The sequence below is a fragment of the Crocodylus porosus genome, unplaced genomic scaffold (genome assembly GCF_001723895.1).
Source record: "Crocodylus porosus isolate Cpor-Errol unplaced genomic scaffold, CroPor_comp1, whole genome shotgun sequence".
Lineage (NCBI taxonomy): Eukaryota > Metazoa > Chordata > Crocodylia > Crocodylidae > Crocodylus > Crocodylus porosus.
The window spans coordinates 7012657-7029959 of NW_017728928.1; the positions used below are offsets into that span (position 1 = coordinate 7012657).

At 40.4% G+C, this 17303-nt stretch overlaps 1 protein-coding gene across 3 annotated transcripts in view; it reads right to left on the reverse strand.

Annotated features, from left to right (window-relative positions):
• Positions 1–978: 978 nt before the first annotated feature.
• The window catches only part of DGKE (diacylglycerol kinase epsilon), a 25576-nt gene continuing 9251 nt past the window's right edge, over positions 979–17303 (reverse strand). The window contains exons 4-12 of one of the 3 annotated variants that reach the window (XM_019542439.1): positions 15646–15789; positions 14395–14552; positions 14024–14075; positions 13169–13315; positions 12796–12909; positions 10981–11052; positions 10225–10352; positions 9807–9918; positions 979–9618 (exon numbers count right to left, since the gene is read on the reverse strand). In XM_019542439.1, the coding sequence (XP_019397984.1) occupies positions 9427–9618; positions 9807–9918; positions 10225–10352; positions 10981–11052; positions 12796–12909; positions 13169–13315; positions 14024–14075; positions 14395–14552; positions 15646–15789 (1119 nt within the window). In that variant the 3' untranslated portion in view covers positions 979–9426. Of the gene's footprint in view, positions 9619–9806; positions 9919–10224; positions 10353–10980; positions 11053–12795; positions 12910–13168; positions 13316–14023; positions 14076–14394; positions 14553–15645; positions 15790–17303 lie in introns of those variants that run through there. The other 2 variants (XM_019542440.1, XM_019542441.1) reach the window with 2 other exon arrangements.

Below are 17303 nucleotides of genomic sequence, written 5' to 3' on the forward strand. Positions count from 1 at the left end.
CCCAGTGACAACCTTTCTGTTTTTTTCCAAGATCATCCATAGGGTAAATCCAACTCCCTGTGCCACGTGCTTTAATGATCCTGTCTTTCCAGTAAAAATCATTAACTTCAGCAGCATTACCTAAGAATTAACACGACTCCACAAAGAGCTCATAGATCCTCTGATGAAAGGCGACTTAAAGCACAGGACGTAATGAAAAGGATGGACCTGATTCTGAACTCTATTTGGCAAAACTAAGAGGATTTTTTGTGTGGATGGGGGGGAGAGACAGTAGGTGCAAGTGTGACCTTTGCACCCTCGTGCGATTCCCTGTTCCCCCATTAAATGAGAGGTGGGCAACAGGTGATGCTACAGAGGCAATTTTAATGAGATCAGATCTGCTATGTTTAGGCCTGCCGTGCAACGAACAAACATTTCAGTTAGATGGCTGCAGGAAGACTGGTTGGGTGCGCCTATGGACGGGGATAGGGGGCAGTCAAGCTGTAGTTCGTTAACCTTACCAGATATGTAGATCAAATGTTCTTCACTTCAAGAATGTAAAAATACCCAAAGGAAAACACAGGCTCTTTCTTCTTTCGTCTCTGCAGTTTTAGGCATCACTATCTTAACCTGGAGAAAAACACTACAGGAAAACCAACACCGCTTTTCAGCAAGCTCAATTAAACAAGAACACAGGGTAAGCAAGCCATGAATTTCTACAAAAAACTGGTAGAGGGAGGGCAAGTCAAAGAGTAGGTCTGTGCTCAGGCAGCTGCTGTAACGTATATACGTTTATAAAAATCGAGAGCTCTTCTGTCTTCCTATGATCAGCCCTTTACCAAATGTCTATGTGGCCCGTGTAGTTGAATTTGGAGGCACGTGTCTTTCTGGTGAACTCCTTGGGACCTCATCCTTGGGTTTTGTTAAGAAGAACGAGGCTTTGTAAGCATTTGCCAAATAAGTTCAAAAAAAAAAAAAAAGTACACTGACAGTCAGCTGTCAAATAATTTCACTAGTTTATTACAGATTTTGCAAGCTGATATTCAGTTTGGTGAAGCCAACAATGTACAAACCAAGTGAAACAGGTTCAAATACTTTAAATTCACACCCATTTTCTTCAGTCCATTCACATGGAAAAGTACAACAAATACAGAACAAGACAACAGAAAGCTGCTTTAGAAAACTGAGTCAAGGAGGGGAGAAGTTTTTATTTGCAAACGTTTGAGGCGTATGAAGCAAACAGCCTCTTGGGAGGCATCTTATCCTACCTCTGCGTTTCTCTAAGTCATGAAACAAAGTAGGAGATGACAAACCTGACTGCTGGCAAATTCAGCTCTCGGTCACAGTGATGCCCATCTGCAGCGAGTCCACTGAAACCAGCAGAGTCCTGTTGACTTCACTGAAGTTACATTTAAGGACAGAACCTGGCTCAAGTTGGGTTTTTTTAATCATCATCATCATAATAATACACAACCGTTACACATAATAATTTATTCATCTTGTCGCTAGACTACCACAGAGACCAAACACGTGCTCCCGAGGCAATAAACTTCTCCATTCAAGTCAGTGGGGCCATCACCTGCTTAAGGAGTATATTAAGATCGTGTCCAACGAGAAGGTAAAAAAGCAGGAAGTTTTGCCAGCAAAAATAAAATGGCTCAAATCACACCGCTCCGTGTGCACAGTGGGAGTACAGGACAGTCTCAGCTCTACAGTGAATCGCTTTGTGTAAACAGCCCCCCTTTCAGCTTACCCATGCTTCTGGAAACAGAGGAGCGATTCATTCTAATTCGGGGTCAGATGGCATTTCTTGAAGCTCAAAGCGATATAAATGCACCTAATGCCTTTTTAAAAAGGTACTCTGGAGAAGCAATGTCAAGCTGGCTAGTTAATTCTTTTGCAAATAAGACTCTGCCATTTACAGCTGCAGTTAAGTCTTTTCTTTTGGGGTGGGGAGGATGAAGGGGAGCTGGTGGCGAGGAAAACAGCACATGTTCATTTGTGAGCACTCTTCAAAACTCTGTCGTCTTAATATGCAACAGAAGGCAGGAGTGTAGGAGGTTACTGATGCTCCCAGCATCAACCCATTATGGGAAAAGTCAGTGAACACCCACAACCATCATCTTTTTCTGGTTGAAAAGAATCCTAAAACGCTATAAAGTCCACAGCTTGACCCACTCTTTAGATTTGTAAAAAGCTCCATTTTTTCTTGTTTAGTGCAATTCCAGACCCTGCATACACACAGGTGATAAAAACCGTATCACAACATCAAAACACTTCCACACTTTTTTAAACCTCTGACATGCTGGTATTTTTTTTCATAAGTAATAGTTAAGCGACTACAACTAACTTTGTTACCACTCTTGAGCTTCACATTTTTACAATATTCAGAATATTAGTGGTTGAATAGAAATAACTACTATACATATTGAAGGTATAAACTACAAAAATAAAAAAATCATTGTGTTTTACTATAAAAAAATCCTATAAAGAGTAGATGGCTCGAGGTACTCGAAGAGTTACAAGACCTGGTAGTGGACACATGGCTAACGAGGGATGTAAACTTTGAAGACCCAGATCGTAATACTTACAGTGCTAGCTTCTGTTTTCGCTGATGAGAGAATTCAGTACAATAACCAGTTTTCTGTCAGATGCGCATTGTTCGATTCAGAATTTAACAACTGAGTTTGAAAACAAAGATTGTGGTAAAGAATGAGGGCACACATACATGGCAATAGTCAAAGAAAAGCCAGCAATAGTTTTCAAACCATGAGCATATTCAGGGTTTTAAAGCTGGGCTGTCACACTGGCTGCAACCCGCAGGCTACATCTGCCTGCAGAGCTCCCAGCGAGGCCAGTTCGTTCTAGCGGCAAGGGTGGAGCGTGCTGCTCCCGTCCCAGCCGCAGGGCCCGTATGGGTGCGCATGTCAGCACTGGCGGGGAAGCACGGAGGGAAGGAATGACAGCTGTGCTAAGCCCCATGTTGCTCATCACCCAGCACTGCTGCGGGGTCCAGATGTGACCCAGGATCTGGTCTGGAGGTGCGTGTGAGACTGACACCCCCGTTTTAAAGCATTAATGACCACATCCACAGCTGGGTTAAGTCAGTGTAAACACACTGAGTTCATTTAAGCAATGTTGATTTACCCCAGCTGAAAGGATCCAAGTCCTTCATATGTGGAATATTTTGTGTACTCCTTGAACTAAACAGGGATGGGGCACCTACAATGCTTTCAGGACGGGGCCCTAAACAAATGGCTGAAATATGGAATGTGTAAGTGCTGGTACACAGCTAAGAGTCAAACTGCGGTATGCAGTGATAGCGCCCCATGGCTAGCTCACTTTCAGTAGGGGCAAAAAATAGTAAGAGCGTGGTTGTAGGAACCTCTATTTAAATCTACAGTCATTCTAGTTTATTCCTTTTTTTTTAAGCTGCAGATATGCAAGATAATGAAATGGGGTCAAAAGAGCGCCGTTCCATTAAATAGAGGCAAGGTTTTCATGAACGTCTTATTCTTTCATCTAATTAACTAGGCTATAGTTATCTAACTAGATTATCTAAGTTATAGATTTACTTTTAACAATCAAATGTTTTGTCTAAGACAGAAGCGAGCATCTATTGTAACATGCTTTATGCTGTGTGAAGCTCTGGAACAGCAATTTAGGTAGTATTTGTTCCAGATAAATACAGTAACTTGCACGTTGGAAAGGAACAAGGATCCGGATATATACAGTGGAAGAGAAGGCATGGCTGCACTGACCCTTGGGCTTCCTCGGCCACCGAATAGTGTCCATTAAGGAACGTGCGAAAGAGAAAGGGTCCCCCTTACAAAGAAGGGAGAGAGCATTTTAGGATGATGATTTACTAGCTTAGGGAGGTTTTAATCTAGGCTTAAAGGGGGCTGGTAAACTGGTCAGAGAGCTGCAAGTGGGAATAGAAAAGACAAGAGGGAGAATACCGGGGCAGCCTGTCAAACATCAGAGACGTTGCTACCCAAATGGCGGGAGTATGAGAAATGAGCAAGAAGAATGCAAAATTTTAGCTCACCGCATAATCTGCAATTTAATTGGCACTGCAGAGGCTTGGGGGAATAGACCGATGGACAGAAGCACTGGCTCAGAAGAATATATAGCTCGTTCAAAAAAGACAGGCAAGAAAAGATTTGCCGGTTATCAAACATTAATGCATTTGTTCTGAAGTACAGGAGGAGGTGAGAGGCAGATGAAGCTCTCCCTAGACTACACATGGAGCTAGCCCAAGGACTCTCTGAACCACTGGTAATGCTCTCTGAGACCGTGAGGAGTGTGTCAAGGTCCCGCAGAACTGGAGAAGGGCAAACAGCAACTATCCTCAAAACAGAAAGCGAGGTGGAAGGACTGGTGACCTCTGGGCCCTACCTTTCTACAACTAGCTTCTAGGAAAAGTGCATTAGATTGCTAGAGGGAGCATTAATCTACCATTAATCCACCTGGCAGCCTACAACTGAAAAGCACAGGCCGCAGATCTATGCCCATAAGGAAACAGAACTGAAACAAATTAGGTACGAGCACAAAAGTGCCCGTTGGCTTCAGAATGGCTCTGACTTTGAAGGACACCAAAAGCTTCAAATTCAGACAAAGTGAATTTCAAAAAAAAGTTTCCCAGTAGCCCTGCCAAAGTAGAGTTTTTACAAGTATACTTCATTATTAAGAAACATGTTTTTCTTTCCACTGTTGCTGTTTGAAAACTCTGAGGAGATGACCCCGAACAACTTAATCATGTAGCAATACTATGGTAAAAAAAAAAAAAAAAAATCAAGCTAGATAACAGCAACTGGACCACCATGATTTTGTGGTTAATGAAAAAAAGAACAAAGGTTCTTCAGCACAGCATCAAATAAATGCGATTAAATTTCACTGGGCTAAGACAAACTTGGCACACGGATGTGATGCTGCACGAGAACTGTCCTGGTTTACACTGACTGCAAACCTGTCAGCATTGCAGCATCAGAAACAATTTCTCTCCAGTGTGTTCAAACATGGTCCAATTCTATTGTGTAAACTATCCTTTAGTCCTCTAGTGATTTTTTCATGCATTTCCAAAGCATTCACCCTTACAGCTCCAACTGAAGCTCCCGGTACTCAGGCCAGGGAAAAGTATGACTATGACCTTGGGTTTGCTGGGACAGCAGCGAAAGTAACTGTACATGAGATGTTGCTAAACGCCTATCTTTGGTTTAGTTTTGCACAGTCTTAAAATTTAAAAAGGGGATTAAAAACCTTGAATTTAATCCAGGAGAGCAGCAGATTACAATAACATTCAAATCCAATGGTGATTTTAAGTAGTATCGATCTATTTAAGGAGGAGTCTCAGTGCATTAAAAAGCAGAATCTGGACCACGTGACAATTTCCAGGAGTCCTCTGAAGAATATCATATGCACACTACCAATAGTACACATTTGGTTACAAATATCAAAGCCTTGCACAAGAGGATGAGTGTGAATGGCAGCCACTCTCTCAGCTATTTTATTTCAAAGGGGAAAAAAAACAGAACGGCAGACTTGCAATGTTTCTTTAAAAGGGCTCAAAAACATTTAAACAGTCCTGCAAAAAAGTGCATTGGAGCCCAATAATTTTTCACCCTGGTTTAGGAACTGCTCAAAGTCACTTTTATAAAATTAGGTAAAAGTGGAAAGAAAGAAGTTCACCCCTCAGCTGGGCTGTGTGGGCAAATTTCAGCCCATCAAAAATGTTTTTACTTGTGCATTATGAACCCTGAAAAAGACAAATTTGTAACAGAGACACTATCCACAACCTTTAGTTATGCTAGGAAAAGCTGCAGAAGAATTTTTGGGAATGAGTTTCTTTTCAATGCTTGTTGCACTGATACTTTAGTATTTGTCTATCTATGCATTTCTATTATGACTAATAAGATAGAAGAAATTACAAGTGGTCATGACTTGTTAGCCTGAAACATCCTGCTGCTTCTCCTGTTATATCAGTCCCAGAGTGGGGGAATCCTTTAGGCTATGGGAAGATATGAATTTCAACAGCAGGGCACCCTCTTCTGGATAACGAATATATTACATTATTTGTATGCTTCCAAAACTCCATGCCAATTTTTAATAGAATCAGAAATTTCAGTAGACTAGAAATAATTGTTTTAGGTGCTACGTCCTAAATTTACTTTAAAAGTACGTTTTAGCAGGTCTCAGGTATAATGAATATACAACACTACACGAGCATCTACCAGTAAGCGTTCAGCTGCTTTTTGTTTTAATATAATTTATACAAAAATTAGAGTCAGGGAGCTATACACCACTGACATTTACTCCCTGTAGTCGGACCAAAATGAGTGCTATGTCAGGCAGTAACTGAGAGCAGAATTTAGTTCTGGATTTGTGATGACCTGGAAAAAAATATTTAAAACAAAAAAGGAAGAACAAGAAAAGTTAAAATGCCACGGGGTGAAATGTCAGCAAAGTCCATGTGGTCACTTGGCCTGTTTAAACTCTAGTGTTAACAATTACATTTTCAGAAATCCTCTGACAGGCAGATGACAACGAGAGACCACTAAAGTTAAAAGGAGCAAAGTGTGCCTGAACTGCAGATAAACTCTTCTAATGGCAAACAGACTTTCTCCAGCTCTCGCATACAGCTTTGGGAAACGCTTTCAAAGCCTGTAAAAGCTAAAATTTACTCTCCACCATCAGGAACTACTGTGTGCAGCACAACTCTCCCCTTCAGCTAAGGGATGATCAGGGCCACTTCCATAATCTCAATAAGCAGCTCTGCAGAAGTGCCAAGCAGGTGTCAGATCTTCCTTCAGTACCCATTCTCTATGCAAACACAAAACTATCCATGGATCTGCACCGCCCAGAGAGCATTGCACACAGTTAGGACCAGAATCTGAGCACTGTTTGAGGAGGTGAAGTTAAAAGAAGGAGCCAGCCCACAGGAGGTGTAAAATAACCCCTGACCAACAGCCTTTTACCAAAGAAGCGACATTTCTGCTCTTCCAACCAAGAAATAAAACAAAAAGCAGAGAGAAAGCCTGCTTGCTGACTGTGTGGGTCCCCAGAAGATACAGGACGGCGATCTGGCCTTTCCTTTAGATCACAAAGCAACATGTAATAGATTTTGTATTAAGCGGGGGGGGGGGATTCTTGCTTCTGACCCTGTAAGCAATTTTGTGACCTTTGAGTATCCACATTTTGGGGCAATTTCGAGATCAGCTTTAAGCACCTCTTCCCAATGTAAGTTTAGATCAAGTATCAGCATAACTGTCTTACTGAGACAGCTTCTTTCAAAGTATACACCAAGCTTTTCCAGAGGTTCGCAACCTGTTTGTAAACACAAATACAAAAGGCTCAGAGCATAACACTTAAATAAAGGTTAAAAAAGTGTAGATCGTTATAAGTTACTTGAATATAAAAAAAATAAAAAAGGAAATTTGTTGCTTTGAAGTTATTTAGCTTGTAAGTTATTTAGCAGGTACAAGGTAAACCTATTTTTAACTAAGACGACAACGGATTTATCTGTAATATGGTTTTGTTGCTTTGGGTATTTTTATAATTCTTTTCTACTTTTTATACATTTTCCATGACTCTCAGTGCGCTTACGTACAAATGAAATTAGGCATACAAAGCTATGGAATGTGACATTTACACCTTTACAATTAATTATATTCTAATCACATATACAATCCACTTGCTGAAGGTCAGTAGTAGTTAGACTCTGTCCAGTCAACTTTTTAGAAGGGACACCATCAAGTTAAAAATATTTTTCTCCATTCCATTTGTGAATAAAAATGGAAGAGTATATAAAAGCAATTTTTTACCACATATACCACACTTGTTTCTCCATTGCATGCAATATGGAAAAATAAACCCCGAGAGGTTAGTTTTACCTCCTGTTCTCGTGCACCGAGACAGTGTTGTGGTGTTTCACTTCTCAACCTGTAGGAAAGTGCTAAAGCAAAGTAAAAATAAATAGTTTTCATAGTTTACTTAATGTTTTTGAAAGTGGGTTTTTTTAGATTTTTCTAACCATTTTATTTTACAAAACCTAAGCGTACAGCTTAGTGTACTTGGCAGTGTCCCTTCAATGAAATATCAGTGAAATAAAAGGAAAGTCACTTGGGGGGACTCTGGCTTACGAATAATGAAAGAAACTTCAGTGTCAAGACCACAGCTCAAAATTGACAAAAGCAACAAGAAAATTCAGTGCTGAAACTAAGACTCACCTGTTAATTTTTCTCACTGTGCTTAACTATACAGTGCACATTCAACATAAAATCACTTGCTCTCAGGACAGAGTCTTTTATAAACGGGCTTCCACAGGTATAGTTTTACCATGAAACTCCTGGCTTTTGTCAGCTTTCAGTACTCACTAACAAAACAGCAGATAATGACTTCTATTGACCAGGATGACTACGTAACCTGAGAAGCTCCCATTATGTCTGTATTTGCTTTGAGACAATTTTGATGGCTACCTAAACAAAACATTCATGTGTCCCATTAAACATTCAGAATATGTACATCAGGAATGGCCATATGCGATCACGCAAATCATGTTTTGCCTTTTATGATACTATCAGGAAACAAAGGGCTGGAACTTATTCTACCTATTAAGCATATAAATGATACCAAGGCATTTGAGAGTAATTCTAAGCAATCTTTCTCAGGTTCTTGAAAAAGCGTTAATGCAAAAGCTAAGAAATAAGCATGTTACAAAAGTAAATGTGTTAACGGTTTTTCAGGGACTCGAGCAGAGTGGAACAGGATTTCATTTAGATATGTAAGTGCCATTTGGATACCTAATGGTTGGAGCAAGGATCTGGCCAAAGGTTTATAAAGGTTCTCGAGTTGTTTTAGCTATCACTACATTTTCCCTGAATCTACTCACATATACGCAAGTTATAGATCCTGATTTGTTCACCTTGGCCTAGACCTCCATATTCATTACCAAGGTGGTAAACAAAATGATTTCCCTCTTGGCTACTTTCAGATAACGTTGAGGTAAATTGTATTACCTCCAAAAATATATGTTTTTAAAATGTTGCCAATCACCACCAAAGAAATGATCCTGTTAAAATGATAGCTCCATTATTCAAAGCCCTGCCTTGCTATTTCTTTCATGTGTTCCTCAAATAAGTCTTTTTCAAGTTGGAGTAGCACACACTGCTTATTTTAAAAAAAGAGAAAATCATATTCTCGAGACATACTAAACTACATTTAGCTGTAAGAACCATCAGTGTAAATCATGGGGAAATATACATGAAAGCAAGGTACAGTTTTCATGAATAAAGTGAAAGCATGGCTTTTTTTTATCCCTTTGCCAGTCACAAGAATATAACCTTACTGCATCGAAAAGGTATTGTTATTGAGATAGAATATTTAATACAGAGCTAATTATGGATTTCCATTAAAACTGATTTTAGTAACACACACTGAATTCTGCAGTCCCTATATGTCTTCATCCGTCTGTTCCCTCATGTGCTCCTGCTCAGACACGCTGGAGGCATCATCATCTGATTGTTCGCTTGAGTGATACAACATCAGTGCATGTGTCTTATGAGTTATGGTAACAGTGCAGGGCCCCTGAGCCCACGGCTCTCCATCCACCTGCATTGGCATCTTTGAACTCTTCAAAATCAGCTAGTGCCAAATAAAAGAGGACATACAGAATCATAACAGTTCACTGCAGCCACAAACACATTCACAACAACTTTCTCTGTAGTGATGCTGCAAAGTTGCAGTCTCGTGTTATTTTAGTGTATAATGGACTATGCACATCTATAGAGGACCTATAACCAAGGGAAAAGACCATCTTAAATACAACCTACCCTCACAGTATGTGCCTGTCCTAGACGAACAGGGTTTGCCAGCTTCACTTGGATCTGTGCACAGTGGAAAGAACCATGAACTCCGACAACTTCCAGCAAGCCATCATCATGCCTGTAAGTTAGAAAAACACATATGCTTCTCAAAAAATCAATCTGTCTGAACTGCATGTAGTCCTTATATTAAGAGATAAAAGTATGAAGAAGGTGAATGCTGCAATATATATACGTTTAAAGCTCTGCATTCCCTGCCTGAAGAACAAAATTCAATACACATTATAAAAATCTTACTATTCCTCCTAAAGTCTATGAGCAATCCATTAATAGATTTACATGGGGCTGCAAAAATAAATAAGATTAATTGGGCAGGGCCCTTACATTGTATTGGAATGTATACATGAATCATTGATGCATTATGTACCTTGCTAGGGGGTAAGGCTCATCACCCATTCCTTCCCAGAGCCTGCAGCCTCCTCCCCAATATCCAATATTGAGGACAATGATACCTTCCAAATTTGGCAGACTGATTCTCTCGCCATCCAACTCTAGCTTTAAAGATACACAACAGACAGTTAGTAAATTACTGTGGGCAGTAAAAGCCTCATCCAGGGGCCAATGAAATCATTCATATATTCAATAGGCTTGGGGTCAGCTGCTTATTATCCCTGAATTATGTGCAGTAAGCTCTAAATAGCAAAAAGTACACTAGACTGGGCGGGTTATCCTGGATTATGGAAACCAGACCCTATCGTCCTAGGCAAACATCACAGACTCCTACCTCTTCAATTCCAAGTTTCTTTTCATTCTCTATTTGTAAGATAGCTTTCCCATTCTCCTGCTCATACTAATAATCTTGTCTCTGCCCCAGCTTTAATTCAACTTTCTTGTACCTGCGTGTCCAAAATACATTATCAACTGGCATTAAAGCTTCCCACCTCTACTGGAAACACTTTGGCCAATACAATTTGGTCATCTGTGACAGGTTAATTTTGCGATTAGGGCAAAAGAGAAGTGACATATAAGTATACTTGAAGAGCTATCTCTATAGCTCATATTCTAAAACTTCTAGTTTGGCTACACTTTTTCTTAAAAATAAGAATGCTACTAGGTCTTTTCCATCTGAGGTGCTTCTGCCTTGAGGAAGATACGTAATTAAAAGATGAAGTAGCTACCTTACCTCAACCCTTTTGTTAAGATCTTTGCATTCCTGTACTAAGCAATCTTTGGTTCCATAGAAAAAATATACAGCCTAAAAAAAGGAGGAGGAAAAAAAAAACAGAATTAAAGACAAGGAGAGAGATGACAGTAGTTTAATGAAACTTGTTAAGAGCTTTCTCTGAAATTATGTAACACAAGATATTTGCATATTACTTTTGAAGATTTCTTTACAGGAGGTCTACACGAACACTGCACCATGACCAATTAAGAGGTTTTTTCCTTCTAAAACAAAACTGGACAAGGGTCACGACTCTGCACTCAAAAACAGTTGGCAGCCAAAGCTGTTAGAACAGTAATTCTCAACAAGGGTGCCACAGCACTCAGGCTGACTTGAGACCTTTTCATGGGTGCCATGGGGTACCACACAATGCTAGTTAGGTGTACAAACGTAGTTCGTAAAATAAACCCAGAGGGCTCCTACACACATGCGGGCAGCCTGCTCCGATGTACTGCAAATCCAGCACGTCGGAGCATGGAAATTGAGATGCACTCTGGCAGCCTTGCACATCACGTGCATCAGCATTGTCGTGTGCCTCCACATTGACAAAATGGCGGTGGCGCGCTTTGAACTAAAACTCGTCCAATGAGCTTTAGCTCAAGGGACCCTGCTGCCATTTATTCAACTCAGGAATGCACGGTGATGCTCTTGCACATGGGCACTTTTAATAAGCACAGCTTGCTAACTGAAGTGCCTGGTGTCATGTCTGGAAATGCATGTAAAAATGCTCAGAGATTTCAAATAGGAATCCATAATCGTAGTCTTTCCGAGTTCTCTGCGACAGCAAAACTGCTTTAGTATTTTTCTGTAGTCAAAAAAGAGGAACGAAAACGAACAGCTGGAATCTTCTGGCGGTGCAATGGGTCTATCCAAGGGTACTGCAAGTTTAAAAAGGCTGATCCAGTATATGCCTGATCCACTATATGCTGCTCCTGAAAGCAGCTCCTCAAGAGCTATGGGGTGGCCTTCTTCTAAAATGTGTTGGCATGGGGAGGGAAACTGGGGAGACAACGGGTCTGCATAACTGATCAGGACCTCAAGACACATACTGTCTTAAGTGACTGAACATCCTGATGAAATAGGCTGTAGCCTACAAAAACTCATAGATCAACTCTTTCAGGAATGCATAAGGTGCCATCTTACTCTGCCTTCATCCTGCCCAAGAGGTACAGACCCTACGCCCCAGTGGAACAATGAAGACGAAACTCAGATTCAGGTCTCTGATTGACTACAACAAGTCATTAGCCTGATCTCTTTCTTGTAAGTTCTGACATCATGCTAGATGGCACAGCCATGGTATTTAGTAACAAAATGCCAACACTGTAAGAATATGAGGCCCTATATTACAGCAAATGGTTAGACTTCCATCCAGAAACAAGATGTTTATCTTTTTTGTGGTTCAACGTTACAAAATTTTCAGGTATTTTTTAAAATTCTGTTTCATCTGGCACAGTTGTATAAATCAGCTGATAATTACACACTTGCATAAATTAATGGAAGCGATTTAATAGCCTTGAGATTAAAGTAGGGGCAGGCAATTATTTTGGGCAGAGGACCGCTTACTGAATTTTGGCAAGCCATTGAGGGCTGCATGATAGGCAATGAGGGGCAGATAAATATTAATTTTCTAAATTCTTTAGGGGCCCTGCAGGCCAGATAGAATGGCCTGGCGGGCCACATTTTGCTCACCTCTGGATTAAAGGATGCCAAAGAAAATGGAAATAATTTTTGCGTTATCCATGGTGAAAAGCAGAAATGTTATTTTACTAAACACACCTTATTAATAATTCTGCTGGAAAACAGAGATGGAGTCTTCTCACGATGTGCATGGAAGTTTAATGCCATGAGTGCATCAGGTCCTACAGAAAAATAGTTGTTCATCGTGAACACCTGTGGGACAAGAGTTCTGGTTAAGATAAAACCCTGGTGATATGGAATTCAAGAAGTAACTAGCATGCAAATGGAAGGAGCAGATAATAATTTTCAGTTGGTTAAGAAATAATTAAGAGACATCTGTTCTCAGATACACAGGTGCTTCAGTGGAAGCCTCTGACAGGTGAAAGTGAATCCCTGCCACAGAAAGAACAGAGTACTATGAAATTAAAATAGCCAAAGGTTTTCACTGGTTCTGTGCACTTAATACAGTTACCACTGAAATTATTGCTGGATCCAGGAAGTTTGCACACACTCCTGAGCAACCTCCAGCTTTGACTTCCTCAGAGAGCAGGAAATCCCAGAGGTCATTTTCAAAGCCTTCTATTTTGGAAAATATTTCCCTTGGCACTAATGATGCTCCCTTAGCATTTAAAAAAATAAAACAAAGCTGCTTAGACTGGCAAACATCTAGCAAAGAAACTAAATTCTGCGTTACCTTTAATGGATCCTACCCCTTTCCTTCTGATGGTACTATAGAGATGTACAATTCAGAGGTTTCATACACTATGCACACTATATGAGAGGCATTTCATCTTACTCAAATCATATACTAACACTCAGAAGATGGTGGCCCTGCTCTTTTCTTGCAAAAGTAAGTGGGAATCAGGAGGAACACTACTAAGTGAATCACAAATGTGTTAAGGAAGATGAGAGCAAATTGCTCTCTCAAATAAGTATTCACTTTAACACAGTTCTGCTCATCTTTTCCACACACAAAATTGTTGGGTTTTTCCCCACCTCAAACGTTTTGAAGGGACAACACATCATTTTCAACCTCCCTCGGTTTTGATAATGATCCCTGTTATTTTAAGATTATCACCTAGTAACTTCAGTCCTATGTTTGGTTTATTGCAGCTGCCTGTTGTTTTCAGTGCTTCAGCACCATTATCTCAAAAGCTTCGCTCCAATTTTCTAACATAACATAGCAGAAGAAAATAAAAGGTGCCTTTTGTGATACTGAGCACAGAGAGTTTTCCATTAAAAACAAACATCATACACATTAGGAAATAAAACAATCAGTTCAAAAAGACATCCTATGGGATCCTTATTTAAAGTTTTCAAATCATACCTTTGGTTTTCTTAAATTGTAGTATCCTTTGTTTGTCACCTGAACCTTCCACCTGAAAAAGAAAGGCTCTTATTTAGCCCCAAACTAGAAGCTCAGCTGCTCTCACCTATCAAACTACTGTCAAGAAACAATTGTGTACAAAATTAGCAATCAAAAAGGCAGGTGTATGTCAGAACATCTAGATGCTTGATCATTCAGAGGCAGCTCCAAAGCAACTCCTCCATCAATCAGTCCCTAGCTGGCCGTTCTAGCAATTACATCGGCATGCCCCCCACTGCTGTCCTTTTGCCGTTTCTTTATACAAACACTTACCTTCTAAGGCCAAACTGATCACAATGCTGTGGGAGTCACCTCTATGTGGTGTTGCTCACCTGTCTAGTTTAATTCCATCTGCTTCCATGACATTTCGTAAGATTTGTTCCACTGGGATTTCTCCAGCATAACCTGCTCCCCAGCCCAGAGTATTAGATAGATCGTTGCCTGTTCCCAGAGGTAAAATTGCAACTTGTGGAATATACCGTTCTTGTCCCTGGGAGATGACAAATGTCACATTTTAGGAGGTTTTTTTTAGGATCCACTTCTTTCCTTTATTCTCCAAACTTTAAATAATAAACAGGTATTGTTAACTGGAAAGTTGCTCCATGGTTATTACAGTGGACCAACTAGTACCCGAAACATGGCAGACATCATTTGTGATAGAAAAACACGAAGGCAAGAATTTTTAAACTAGGAAAGAAATATATGGAAAATTCCTCTTGCCCTTGAGAGTAGCAATCCACTATAGTAATGCATGGATCAGAAATACAAATCAGACCTCTTCCTACGAGCCCAGTTATGACCCAGAAGCTAAAGCAGTGTCAGAGAAGCTAGAACTTCTGTTTTGTTTTCTTCACTGTACCACTGAGTTGCTGCAAGAGCTTGGCCCTTATTTTCTTTTGGCAATAGAAAGAAAGGCAAGCGGATCCCAGCTATAAATACAAAAACTACATTAGATTCTCTTGATGGCTTTTTGGACATTCTTACTAAAACCTTTTAAACTGAGTGTCTGCTCTCTTTAGAAACAATATGAAACACCACAGTACAGAGTTTTTCTCATTCCTTATTAGCAAACACTACTAGAGTGAAAATAGACTTTTGAAAGGGACACCAGACAACAGAAGCAGATGCATTATTGAAGTCACAATGCTGCATTAGTACTATTATTGTTTTTGATGACTATGGAGGTTAGCACCATTATCATTTTTGATGATTATGGAAGTAATGACAATGTCTCAAGTCTAAAAATGTTTGGTGAGAAATAAGTAATCACAGTCCAATATTAATAAAGAGATTTGAAGCAAAATAAAATCTCTCTTTAGACAACAAGGGGAAGAGGAGTGGATATAATATGCTACACCATCTAAGCAGAAGGGCTTCTGAATTAACGTTCACAATTTGCAGCCGTTTATGAGTTTGATGAAGAGCTTCTTTCAGGGCATTTAAGTAATTCTGTGAATCTTTTCCAATCGGTTTTCTCAGACAGGAACAACTTGTATCTAGATAAGAGATTAGGGTTGAACACTTGCTCAACTACAGAAATTAGATCCTCACCACAGATAGCAGGTTCATTTTAAACAAAATACCTTGATCTTCATTTCATCAATTGCATCCAGGACCCAGCCCACTGTGCCATCCCCACCGCAGACAAGGACCCTAACAGAATTGCAAGGCAGCAGGGTACAAAGCTGGAGTGCTTTTGCAGGTGCAATTTTCTTCAGGTCAAAAACCTATGGATGAACAAAAATAAGAATGGAAGTTCCACAAATTTCAAGAAGCATGACTCCGGATTTACTTCAGAGATCAAATCATGTCACTTTAAGAAACCTATCAGGATTGAAATGGAATAGCTCAACGCCCAATGCACAACACTGGCAAATGATCAGCCCAGTCTTGACTTTCAGACACCAAATCCCACTTGTCATAGTCATGTGAGAGGTCCAGTTACTTCAGTGGGAACGCACACGTTAAAAATCAAGTGGAACTCTGTCCCAAGTAAAGTGTGCTTATATTCACTCATTTCAATCTTTCACATTTATAAAAGCCAAGTTTAATAAAATAAAAATAAAGTGGGGTCTTATTACAACAGAAATGTGAAAACAAATGTATTCTATGAAACGTGTCTGGGTGTTAATTTTTTTCAGAGACCTTAATTATGACAGCTATGTTCATTGTGAGAATGTGTTTTGAGCCTTCAGAGGAAGAGAATTAAGGTTCGGTCAGGAAATCCAAGAAAAACGATGTTACGTCAGAGTATCCTGTGCCATCCCATTTGAGTTTAAGATGAAAACAGCAACTTGGGAACTGGCAACTGCAAGTACTATCATTTTCACAAGTGAAGTTAGGCTTAATAACACAGATTTCAAAATAATTAGAGGATGACTCGTTAGATTAAAAGTATTTTTTCATTCTAACTGCTCCATCTTGTTAATTCAAGAAGGTATGAGATTGAGAGACTAGTGGCAAAAATAAGCAGTGTACTGATTGCTGCAGATACTATATGCATTAATGACATATCACACCTTACCAAACTAATGAAAAAAAATATGCTTTATATTCTCACATTTACAGCTCCTATGTTTGAAAGGTGATGACTCTTTTCTCCATACAAGAGCTGCATGAAATTTTCCTTAGCTGAAGATCAAGTTCCTCACATCTGTGAGAGCCCTGCAGGGGAAGTGATGCTGAGGGGTAACCCGCATGGGTTCGTGCCAGGCCGATCCTGCCTGACTAACCTGGTCTTTTTCTATGACCAGGTAACAAAGAGCTTAGATGGGAAGGAGGAAGTCAATGTCATCTTCTTGGACTTCCAGAAGGCCTTCGACACAGTGTCCCACCAGAATGGCGGGCAAGCTGAGGGGCTGCGGCATTGACAAACGCACAGTCACACGGGTGGCAAACTGGCTCCAGGGGCGCACCCAGAGGGTGGTGGTGGACGGGTCAATGTGGACCTGGGAGGGTGTGGGAAGTGGAGTCCCCCAGGGCTCGGTCCCTGGGCCGGTGGTGTTCAACATCTTCTTCAGCAATCTGGATGAGGGTGTGGAGAGCACCCAGTTCAAGTTTGCTGGTGACACCAAGCTGTGGGGTAAAGTGAATACACTGGCAGGCAGGGACTGCATCCAGGCAGACCTGGATAGGTTGGAGAAGTGGGCGGACCTGAACAGGATGCGGTTCAACAAGGACAAGTGCGGGGTGCTGCACCTGGGGAGAGGGAACCAGCATTATGGTTATAGGTTAGGGGCTG